We start from the raw sequence: 12,812 nt of genomic DNA on the forward strand, positions 1-12,812 counted from the left end.
CTACGTAGATTTCCCTAGTTGATTCTATTTTCCCATTAGTCATTTCCACCGTAAAGGTTTCATTAAGCTTCGGGGGTTGTTTTTTTAGCAAATGTTTGAATTTATTACTCACAAAACTCCGCTCTGCCCCGGTATCAAACATGATGCATGCATATGTGTTGTTAAGGAGAAACGTACCAGTGACAATAGCGGGATCCTGAACCTCTTCTCCTTGACCCATGGTTAGCACTCTCCCTGCTCCTCCATTCCCTTGGTTGTTGACATTGGGGTAGTTTCGACGGAAATGCCCAGTCCTTCCACATCCATAACAGGTGTGGCTAGCCCCAGCGTTGTTGTCGTGGTTTTTGTTGGTGTTGTTGTTGTTGTTGTTGTTGTTGTTGTTGTTGTTGTTGTTGTTGCGGTTATTGTTGTTGTTTCCCTGTTGCTGGTTCTGGGGAGGATAGGTCCTACAGTATTTTGCCGTGTGACCCTTTCGGTTGCAACTGGTACAATGCATCTCCCTGCATTCACCATTGTGATGGAGATTGCACTTGTTGCACTTTGGGAGATTTTCAGAATACTGCTTAGGGGCACTTGGGGTGGATGAGGCTGGAGCATGTAGTGTGGAGGGAACTTGGGTGGTTGCAGCATGAACTATCACTGTTTGTTGTTTCTTCGACGACTCTGAGCCTTGTCGTCCCTTCCTCTTGTTATTCTTTCCTTTCTTGTTATCACTCTCCTTCTTGCTTTCAGTTTCCCCTGCTTTCTCGCCCTTCTTGTTGTTGTGGTCGTACAACTTCTTGGCCAACCTCTTGGCACTGTCAAAGGTTTTAGGATTTGCGGCTATCACGTTTCCTTGAATTGGGGAGGTTAATCCCTAGATGAATCGTTCGATTTTCTTCCCTTCCGAAGTAATCATGCCAGGGCACAACAGAGACAGTTCACTAAACCTTGATATGTAGGCATCGATGTCGGAGTTTCGGACAGTGAGATTCCATAACTCTTGCTCCATTTTCTGAACCTCGCCACGTGGTCAGTATTCAACCATTATCATTTCCTTCAATTCCGTCCATGGCATGGCATTAGCCACCGGAAGAGTCATAGCCTCCACATGTCCATTCCACCAGGTGAGAGCTTGATCAACAAATGTACATGCTGCAAACTTCACCTTGACTTCATCCGAGCATCCGCAAATCTCAAACACCGATTCCACCTTTTCAATCCATCTTTTCAGGGTTATCATTCCCCCTGTGCCATTAAAGGTTCGTGGCTTGGCGTTGGTGAAATCTTTGTAAGAGCATGTCTTGGTAGGTCCTTGGTTTATCCCGTTGTTTGAACTTCCGGCCCCCTGTCCGTTGCCTCCACCATTGTTCCCGTTGTGGATCTGCGCCAGTGCTGCTGTGACTGCGGCAGATACAGCTTCTTGAAATGCAACTGAGTTGATTTTTGGTGGCGTCGGTGGTTGATTGTTTCCACGGTTTGCTCTGTGCGGCATCTTGTTGTTATGGAACAGGAAGATGTTGAGTACGTATTGTATTTAAGTTAGGAATTCCGTGAATCGATTGTGCATCTAAGTGATTCCATATATTTACACCAAACAATAAGAATATAAAACACATAGCAGATAACAACATCACGATAAAACACATAATATCTTCCACTAATAATATCCGTACTTTGATACATGAAAATTTGCCCGAAAGAGCATACATAAGGGTACAAAGTTCGGCAGCATAACGACTCTATGAGTAGTGGAATCACTTAAACATGGAATCGGTAGTACATAACATGGTAAGCATAAGAGAACGTAACACTAGTAGGGGGGTCTACTGATTCTAAACACACTAGGAGGCACCCAACGGCGGTAGCGAAATGTTGTTCCAACATCTGGGCCATCTCGATCATCTCCCCGATGACCTCATCCCTTTCCAGTTCAGCCTGTACCGCTCGTGCCTCCATGGCAAATAGTTGTTGCCGTAGTGCGGCAGCCTCTGCCTCCGGAGAACGATCATCTCCCACGGGATTTCCTGGTGGGGCAGGGTGGTCCTGATGTGTCTCGTCGGTAGGTGGTTTGATGGAGGCTTCGTCTGTGTCTCTTTCCTCCTCCATGTCGTCATCGGTCCCCTCAAACTTGTAGTCCGTATCCGTGTACTCGTCGGGCCCAATGCCGTGTGCTGCCCCTTGTCCTTCCTCGGGGTCGTCTTCAATCATTCTGTGGGCCACCAAGGCCTGGTGAAACTGAATGCCTTGATGCTCCTCTTCCATGGTGACTGTGATGAGGAACACGTAAGGAGGGTATATAAATAAACTATTATTATTCCTAAGACATTTTTGTTGTTATTGAAATTGGTTTGATGTTCTCCTCTTGGTTAACAAAAGGGTATGCCTTAGGTTTACCGACCATCGCGATCGCTCCAGGGCATGTGATAGTTGTATTCTGAAGGAAATGTAGTTGATCAGGCTACATTCATCCCTAATACAACTGTGAACGGTCCTGGCTTAACCGAGATGTCAGGATTTTTCCCAATGTCTTATTTGAATTGTTATTATGCTTATTTTTCTAAGTCGCACAAGTAACAATGTTTATTATTATATTTTAGTTGTTTTGTTCAGAGTTATTTAGTCCCTCTTTGGGTTTATAGTTGCATATCAATGTGTGGTTAGATATGTCAGTTCACTATAAACAGAGCTCTGATACCAACCTGTCACACCACCGAACCAGACGTCGGAAACGTCCGAGGGCTCGTGTGACTTAAATTGAAATATCATCACAATGAATATACATGAAACATAACATAAACTTCACCATGCATTAATACATTACAACCGTCATTGTTCACATCCAGTACATTGTTTACATTACATAATCCAAAACATAAATTGTTTATCAATTGACATCACACAAAAGACGTTCAGAAACACGCTTGATAATTCTTCATCCTAACGGTTACCTGAGAACACAAGTTATTTTGAAAACAGTCAACATATATAATGTTGGTGAGTTCATAAGCAGGTTTGATGTAAAACGTTTTTTATTGTTTGTAAAACCCAGAAAATCCGATATTTTCTGAAACGAAAACTGTTTACAAAAAAAAGTTGTGATGATCCATAAGTATATGTGTATATGATTTCAAAACCTGTATAAGTGAGATGCCTTTCATAACAGTTTCTTGTATTATAGTTGTTATAAGTAAAGATAAATGATGTTGTTTCCCCGAAAAACCCGATGTTTTCCTATATAAATAGTATGATAGTTTTGTATTATTGTATCGTCACCACGTATGAATATGAATTCCCATGATTACTTAGATGGTAATGGATCTCTATGTGAGTCATTATAACCATGCATAATAATGACTAATTCGCCTGTCTTGGCATTTTATCGAAATGCCGGTCTTGAATTAAGATTTTGTCACCCTAGACTGGCCGAGTCTAACTGTAGCGAACAGCTTAGGTGTGGGGGAGTCACCCCCATATAGATCTATGCACAAACTCTCGCTCTCCCTCCAGGAGACTTTGATTATAACTACAGACTACGACCGACACTTATTGGTGTCACCCGTTATTTCTCACTAAATCCAAAAGAAATTGAATAACATTGTTTTACAACCCGATTTATGTTTACTTGAATAAAAGGTAAGCCTAACAGACGAAGAGAAGAGGACTACGGAGGCCCACTAACTTTGTATGTTATTACATGCTGTCGAGTATGTTACGGACACGTTATAGCCCATTAAGCATATTATGAATGTTGAGGGTCTTATTAGCAATGCAAATGGACCATTAAGGCCCAATAGCATGTTAAAGCTGATAAAGGCCCATTGGGTATGTAATTGGGTCATCGGAAGCCCAATAAACATGTGTGATTATATTGGGCCCAATAATCATGATATTGGCCCAATAGCACGAATAGAAGATATTTGAGCCCAACCGTTGAATCATTTATAATTTATTGACCTTAAGTTCGTAATGTAGGTATTTGTTGTAAGCGAAATGTTTATTCGAAGTGTTAAAATACTTTGACGTTTGATTTATAACGAAGCTTTGGTTACACGTATATATATATATATATATATATATATATATATATATATATATATATATATATATATATATATATATATATATATATATATATATATATATATATAAAATCATGCGTTATAAACTTAATATTTTTAACCCAATAATTTAATATTCATCTAATTGGCCCAAAAACATTTAGTTTGACCATTTCAGCCCCTTTATCTATAAAAATGGCACTTTTAGTTCCCTTTTATGAAATTGACATTTTTGGTCCTTAAACCGTTTTTTTCTTGACATTTTAGACCCAAACTTTATTTAAATAATAATTTCAGCCCAAAACTATTGTATTTGCCATTTCCAGCCCTTAGTTGAAAAAATTTTACACTTTTGGCTCAATTTCCGTAAGTTTTACAATTTTGACCCTAAAATCAAAAACTTTGCATTTTTAGTCCAATTTTTGCATCAAAGTTATTTTCAGCCCTTAAAACAGTTTTATTCATGTTTTAGACTCATAGTTTGTTAACTTTTCCATTTCAGCCCCTCAAATACTTCATTTTTCGCAACTTTAGGCCCAAAACTCGTGAGGCACAAATTTAAAGCCCATTAAGCTAAAATTTATGTTTTTGACCCCTAGACAAGTGTTATTTTCATAAAATTCAAATTTTTATGTAAATAATACCATTTGTCCTTATAAAACCGAAAATATCATATTTTACCCAAACCTTTATTATTTTTGCAAAAATGACACTTATAAGGATTTTGACTTTGTTTTCACTTCTTGAACCTAAAGACTCTTAGATCTTTGAAGTGTGTGGTTTATTATGTTATTTGTTTATGTAACCATCACACTTTAGCCATAGATTTCGTGATTTAGCAAGTAATATCATATTTTCACAACATAAACCAAAGAAATCACATATAACAAGCATATACACATAGATCAACACATAGTACTTGTATTCTCCCCCAAAAACAAGTAAAAACCGAAAACAAGGGGGTATGAACTCACCTTGCTTAGTTGTCTTCGGTTTTGAAGTAGAAATAGAAGAAGATGCTGTTGTTTTTGGCCCTAACAAGCTCCTTGAGGAGACCTCGAATTTGAAGAGTTATATGGAGTATGATTAAGAATTTAAGGTTGTAAGAAGAGTGATTAAGTGTAGAAGGAAAACATGTTTGCAAGATCTTACCACTAGTATATAACTTGAAGTGATTTTTGGATGAAATTCTTCTTGAAGCTCTTATGATTCTCGAAAATTTGGAGGAAGGATGAAGATGTTCTTCAGAGAGTTTGAAGTAAATTGAAATGATGTGTGTGTGTGTGGGTAGCCTCGGCCGAGAAGAAGAAGAGAGGGGAGAGAGAGAAGTGAAGTGACTATTATGGATGCATGTTGGTCCATGCATGGATATATGGTGTGTAATATGGAGGTGGCACCTCCCAAAGTCAACCCTCCCCATAATACTTTTTTTTTGTTTTATACTTGGGCCGATATTTGGGCTAGGAGGAAAGAGGATGAACTAGTTGGGCCCATATCTTTCCTTGTTTTGAAATTATGAAATCCATAGAGAAGTTTTCGGCCAATTGGGCCTTTAGGGTAGTTCACGGCCCAATTTTTGTATAAAATAATGGATTTATGACCCATAGGGCTAATTAGATTTGTTATGGCCCAACAATGCCCATTAAAGGTAAACTAATCCATTTTAGGCTCATTATGGTCCAAAATGTTAAGTTTCATGAAAGTGGGTTCAATTAGGGCCCATTTAACGGTTCTAAGCCCAAACTAGTTAAATTGGAGACTTATTGGTCCATTAGGCCCAATAAGAAAATCCTAGTCCATATTGGACTTAAACCGGGATTTTTAGGGTTTCCAATCCTTTGTTGACTATTTGAAGTGTTTGTATTGAGTGTTTGATGGAATTTTATTGTCATTGAATAAATATCATGCATGCTTTCAAGTTTTAGTTACATATGTTATCCTTGTTAATGTTTACAAAAGCATTAGAATTTCCTGGTTGTGATAGATTCGCAGGACTTAAGTACGGAACGACCATTTTGATCAGCTTGGAAATTGTGGTTGGGAGTAGAATGATTGATTGATGGTTCACTATGTCGTTATCTTTGGTGGGGTTTTTCCCTTTCAGTTTTCTGAGTTTGGGGAAGGAGTGAGCAGGCTTGCGACCTTCAAAGTTGGGATGTAAGCCCAACTTGGGGTCTGCTGGTCGTGGGGTTTGGCGAAAGTATGTCAGCGCAGGAGTACGCATGTGGGTTGATGTGTTATGGATGCTTTGTTATGTGATTAAGGGTCCATGTTCTTGGGTTATAACAGGATGGGTATCAGATCTTTGGTTGGGATTGCAAGCAAGGAGGGTGTGTTTTGGATCGTAAGTCGGTATTTGCTTATGATTTTGTGTGAAATCCTAAATGTTAATGTGGTTATGATTGGAAATTTCAGAGGTCTTCAACTGAAATTCATGACTCTCTTAGGATTGGTTTGATCCCTATCTGGAAGGTTATTCTGTGTGTGTGTTACATTCTAGGGTCAAGAATGTTTGTACCTGGTTGAGCCGGTTTGAGTTATGGTTTGGTTTCAACACCAGTGGGTGGTAGTTCGAACCCCAAGTGGGGGAGAACTGGGTATTCTGCTTGGAAGATCATCGATCATTTTGGATTCGTGGTATGGAGGAAGGATTTTTAGGGATCTGCGGTACAAGTATGTGGGATCTTGGCTCAGGTTTGGCCAATGAAGGGGTATATAATAGGTGGTGATTGTATACAAGTGTCTAGGAGACACATGGGTTGTCACTCAGCAAGATTTGGGTAATCAAAAAGCTCGTTGTAGATATTGGTTCCTTTTTGGGGTACCGATGAATAGATGAGGATCCGTTGGGATTCCTCAGGTTGAGAATCAGTGGCATATGGAAATTGTCAGGTGGTGGTACGGTTTTCTAATTTTAGTCTAGCTTGGGCAGAGATCGATCGGGGAATCAGTTTCAGAACTTGGTACGTTCAGCTTCGCGAAGGTCTGGGTTCATTAGATTTAATGGCAATGCGTCCTTGATTATTGATCGCCTCGTTCTTCATTCAGCAAACGTTCTCCAAAAGCTTCGAGTTGTGACAGTTGAAGTGCAATGGATGTGTCAACCTATCATCAAGTTTAGTATGTTTTATGTTCCTTTGGTCTCTGGGTATGCTCACCCTCAGTGGTGATGCGGAAGTTTGGTCCATAGCAGACTTGGGTTGGGTGACATTTAGGATCTCCTTAGAAGTCTTCTTGAGTTGGTTGTGCATTGGTGGAACCTATTCAGTCTCAATCAAGTAGGGGATCTTGTTTCAAACGTTCCTGAGGATGTCTTCTGATTATGATTGAGAATTGTTGCTTCATTGGAACTTTGGTATTTCTGCTCTTTTGGATGGGTTATGGGTTCCCTAAGGATGTACATTATAGTAATTCAATGTGTGATGCGGGTTGGACAAGGTAGCATTGGGGTTTGGTTCGAATTATGCACATGGTTCTTTTGGGTGATAGTCTTCAAATTGGATCAAGGGTGCGAACGTTGTCATGTTCTCGGTTCATAGGCGACCATGATTCCGTCGGGCTCAGCATTGGTAGCAACTAGTTCTATGAAAGGAATTGGGCATGGTATAGTTTTGGCTTTGTTGTGATCGGTTCACATTGAGGGGGATGTTTTTTAGGTCCCAACAAGGAGGTGGAAAGAGTGAGAGTCTTTTGGCCCGTGGTGTGACTCGAGAGTTCCAGATATAGGTTGTGGGCTTAGTGATTGATTGATTTTGATTGTGGTACCTTCGGTATTGGTGCATTGATGGAAGTGGGGAGGCTCGCCAATAAGCAGATTCGGATAAAGGGAACAGTTAAAGGTTGTTGCGAGTATGGGTCTTGTATCAGAAAATCTCGGCAGAATCGTTGCATTATAACTCTCGTCTATTCACAAGCTGTTTTAGGGGTTGATCATCAAGGTTGGGAATCGGTCATGAAGTCTCAAATCAAAAAGTCATTTGTTGATGTACCGGGTGTGTGTTGCCAGGTGGGGGCACACCTGAGTTGTTGAGGATTGGAGGTAAATGTGGAATTCTTGGAATTATCATCCTTGTTTGTAGGAGCAATGGTTGGAATGGCGTGTCAGGGAGTCACGGGTTAATTAGAGGCTTTTGGGTGTATCTTATGGTTTTGGGGTTTAGTGGGAAGTCTGTGATTGATGTGGTTGGGTTCTTTTCTCGCATGGTTTGTAGTGATCATACTCTTAGGAAAAGGTAAGACTCAATGAATGGGTAAATGTCATTTGTGGATTATGGGTTTCCGGTCTTGAGAAGCATATTGTTAGAGTCGATTCAGTGTTGTAGCCTTGAGGAAGTTCCTGGATTTTGTCAATCTCTCTCTAGACTTTCGGTCTTACCTAGGAGGTTATGGATGATGGGTTATTAGCACTACAACATTCCTATGGTGTACATGTAAACCCTAAAGCTTTGGATCTAGTTTGTCTAATGAACATGCAAAAATCATCCAAAGCCATAAACCCTAGATCTAGCATGTGATAATCGATATTAACATAAGAATAGGGTTTAGATCTTACCTTTGATTGTTATGTAGTAATAACAATCTATTCCTTCTTGTAATTGACTTCTGAAAGCTTAGAGTCACAAGTGTCACTCCTCTATTGGCTCACAAACACCAAGAGCAAGAGGATGAAGAAGGAGAAGAGGAGAGGCACCCAAAAAACATCTAGAAACCCTAAGGAAAATCTTAGCCACGTTTTTGGTGCCCTAGGGGTCCTTAAATAGTGAGGCTATTAGGGTTATCTAACAAGGAAACCCTAATTTGACTGCTTAGGCCCTAAGCATCCCATGGACTCCCTCCTTAGAGGCCTTGGACGAATTCTAATGGGTTTCCCCATAGAATTCGTCCACTCCTCTAATATGGAGTCCATTAGCCCAATATTCAACTATCACACAATTGATAGTTCTAGTCCCCTAAGTTTAATTAATCTCTTTTAGCCACAAAATTAATTCTTAATTAATTATTGACTAATATTAATTAAACAATATGATTTATCCTTTAATATATTATTCTCATAATATATTAATAAATCATAATTAATCCTCTATCTCCATAATTCATCCTATCAAGTTGCTTTGGTGAAGGCAACCCAAAAGGACCATGCACCATCGGGTCAAGTCCATACCAAAATAGTTATGGACTTAGACACTAATCCAACAGTCTCCCACTTGGATAAGTCTAATAACTATTCTGTGTATGACTTCAGATCCTGATCCGCAATCGTAGCTTTCAAAAGCCGCTGTCAACTCTGATCATATCAGAAGCGTTTCCTTTAGATAAGGGATCATATATTCCTCCATTCTTGATATCGTATAGACTGAGACATGGATTTAAATCATTCTCTTTGTCTATATATTGTTTCCCGACTTCCGATTTATAACGACTGACAACAAACTACAATTGAACACATCAACTTAGTCCCGGCTTGGCCAAGAGCTTAGGGTGTCATCACTAAATCATCGAGGGGCCCACAGATATCGCTTTTATCCCACTTTGGGTAAAAGGAACGGATAAACTTCGATTCAATGCTCGCTTGTACTCACTCACCGAATCACACACAACAATACGTTTGATAACACCAAGTTACTGGTGCGTTTACATATTATCAATGTGCAACCGACTCGCAAGATACAACTCACACATCTCGGTTTCAAGAACATAAGATATTATCGTCTCACCAATCACTCGTGATAAAATCCATGAAGCGATCTAAGTGAGCGTGGGTTTAATGCAATGCTCAAATCATATTCGTAAGCACTCATGAATGTTGTAGCAAACCTTTGCTATGTCTAATACACTTTAGACAATCTACAAACCAATTCATGACAATCTTCTTTCATACCTACTTCCAAAGTATGAGCGACTGTGGAACGTTCGAATAATCTTATTATTCAGGAAGTCAAAACATGAAAATTGAAACACAAGAATAATACTAATCTTATATGGCCCCAAACTTTTGAGTATAAATAAAACACCTTTTATTTATCACCATATTGATTACTCATTATTTGTTGTTTCAGGTAATCAACTTCTTACTTGAATTATAACGACAATTGTCTCATGCTCTTAGCATGCACACTATGTTTACTTATGGTCCTTACTCTGTGAAATAGTATAATTAAATAACATTTTCAATCACACTCATTTTACAATTCCCAATCCTTATCACAAGTGTAAGAATACCAAATTCTTGCCACTTATAGAATATGTTAGATTCTAACACTTTATGCAACGGTCCTTTCGTAATGTCACGGCACAAAAGTCACCAAGACTCGGCCAATGAAATTACAAAATGCTCTATTGGAGATTGTTACAAGACAATTCCATAGATTTTGAAGTCTCACATTCAAAGTACATTCCTTTGAACATCCTTCTTGCATAAAAGTTTCTAATCTAGACATAGATCCTTAACGTCCAACTCCCAATAAGGAAACATTTCCATATTTGCCATATGACAACTCATTATAGAATCATATCTAATAATAAAAATGTCAATATGGTCCTTCCATTACTATACTTCCAATTGTTCACAAGCGACCAATCCTTGGCGAACCTTAGATTATCCTTGACAGCTGTTTAACTAATTCAGTCAAATCTGATTCTAGTCCTCTTTCCCTCTTAATGCCCTAGGCATTTTGGAAAATTTTAGAACGGTCGAATATTACAACGACATGATACTTTACCAGTCTTTTGCTATAATATTTCTATTTCTATTTGCCATGTTCTCACGATTCGAACTATGAAGAGGGATGCCATAATCATAATCGAGTGTGAGAACGCAACAATTATTTCCATATATAGAATTCTCTTATGTTGAATCCTTTCAACATAACATTCATATACCTTTTTTACTAAATTTGATCAAAATTTATCGATCTAAACCTTTAGATTTGAAACGAAGTATAATATTCTCTCCCTTAATTATAGCAAAACAACTTTCCAACCTATGCAACTTTGCAAAGCGAAACTTTTGTTTTCTATAATTAATATTGATAACTTGCAATAATAATCATGCTCCCACTAACATGATGATTATATCCTTACCAGCATACCATTTATGCTCTCACTAGCTTTGACACGTATTTAGAAAACAGTTGGACTTCTAAAAGACAATACTAATTGACTTCCAAAGTTCATATTTCCAATACGATGTGCTTCGATAAGCCTTTATCTAAGCTTCTCAAACTCACACACCTTTCCTTAGACAGCTCACATGCGTGTCTAAACTAATTCAGAACTTATATTACTAAGTCCCAAATGTTCAGACTAATTGCCAAATCTCACAATTCATAATCAAATTTGAGAATGCAATTTACATAATCACTATCTCCTTAAAATCTCTCTTAGTGTAAGTGTTTCCTCACAATCATTTTCATGAAGGAGAGAAACCTTATGACACTTAGATTTTATGGTGTATGTGTTCCTATCCATGTGAATTTTCCATAACCATAATCGAAAGATAATGTTTGTGACAAATTCAAACTCTTATGGACAGAACTTGTTCATTCTTAATTTCTTGCCATCAAGGGTCCCACCATTACTTCCCAGTCATTTAGCAGCTCACCTATGCCAGTCAATGTGCTTTCATTGATCAAGGTGTTTGCCCTTATGCATTCAATTGAGAACTCGTAGAACTAATATGCATAATCACTTAACTGGATTGTCACAGAAATACAATTTTGTCAACACGATAGGTTACAATTCTCAAGTCGTGTGTTAATGTTTAATAGGTTTACTTCTTGATTTGTTCTTGAAACTTTTCCGGATCTTTAGACTCCCACTAACCTCTTGACATATTAGATTCTCTTATCAAGAAACATTTCTTGGCAAAACAAATATCCAAGAGTTAGTGTGTGTCTATATCAAGACAAACCTACACATAATTTGGTACTAGTTGGTCTTTGTCACCTTCAGATCTTCTTCAGGTAATTTTGTTTTTTCTTGTTAAGTGTTGTCTGGATAAGGGCAAATTTGTAAAATATCAGGACTTACTTAATAGATTGGCTGAAAATGCTTGTCAATTCTTTGTCCCAAAATAGCTCCCACCGCAAAGTCACTAGCATCACACATTAGCTCAAAAGGGAGACTCCAATTTGGAGCTACCATAATAGGTGAAGTAGTCAACTTTTCCTTCAACAAATTAAATGCTTCAAGACATTCTTTAGAAAAGTTGAATGGGGTGTCCTTCAAAAAAAGTTGAGTCAAGGGTCTTGTGATCTTCGAAAAGTCTTTAATAAAGCGCCTATAAAACCCCGCATGGCCTAGAAAGCTTCTTACCCCCTTGACATTTGTTGGAGGTGGTAAATTGGCTATCATATCAACCTTTTCCCTATCCACCTCTATCCCCTTCTTAGAGATCTTTTGACCCAACACAATTCCTTCCTTCACCATAAATGACACTTCTCCCAATTGAGAACAAGGTTGGTCTTCTCACATATTGCTAGCATTAGATCCAAGTTGGACAAGCAATCTTCAAAAGAGGACCCGAAAACCGAGACATCCACAAAAACCTCCATAAACTTTTCGATCATATCATGAAAGATAGCCATCATGCACCTTTGGAAAGTAGCTGGTGCATTGCATAACCCAAAAGGCATGCGTCTATATGCAAATGTTCCACTCGGGCATGTAAAAGTGGTCTTCTCTTGGTCTTGTGGGTCGATTGGAATTTGGAAGTACCTCGAAAACCCATCGAGAAAACAATAATATAGATGACCGGAAAGCCTCTCGAGCATT

At 38.6% G+C, this 12,812-nt stretch overlaps 1 protein-coding gene across 1 annotated transcript; it reads right to left on the bottom strand.

Annotated features, from left to right (window-relative positions):
• Positions 1 to 12,068: 12,068 nt before the first annotated feature.
• LOC145112644 (putative mitochondrial protein AtMg00860) lies at positions 12,069 to 12,467 on the bottom strand. Its single transcript, XM_079048784.1, has one exon. It carries the CDS (start codon positions 12,465 to 12,467, stop codon positions 12,069 to 12,071), a length of 399 nt encoding a protein of 132 aa, XP_078904910.1.
• Positions 12,468 to 12,812: the final 345 nt, after the last annotated feature.

This window comes from Lactuca virosa, chromosome 5 (assembly GCF_052849685.1).
Source record: "Lactuca virosa cultivar CGN04683 chromosome 5, Lactuca_virosa_CGN04683_v6, whole genome shotgun sequence".
Lineage (NCBI taxonomy): Eukaryota > Viridiplantae > Streptophyta > Magnoliopsida > Asterales > Asteraceae > Lactuca > Lactuca virosa.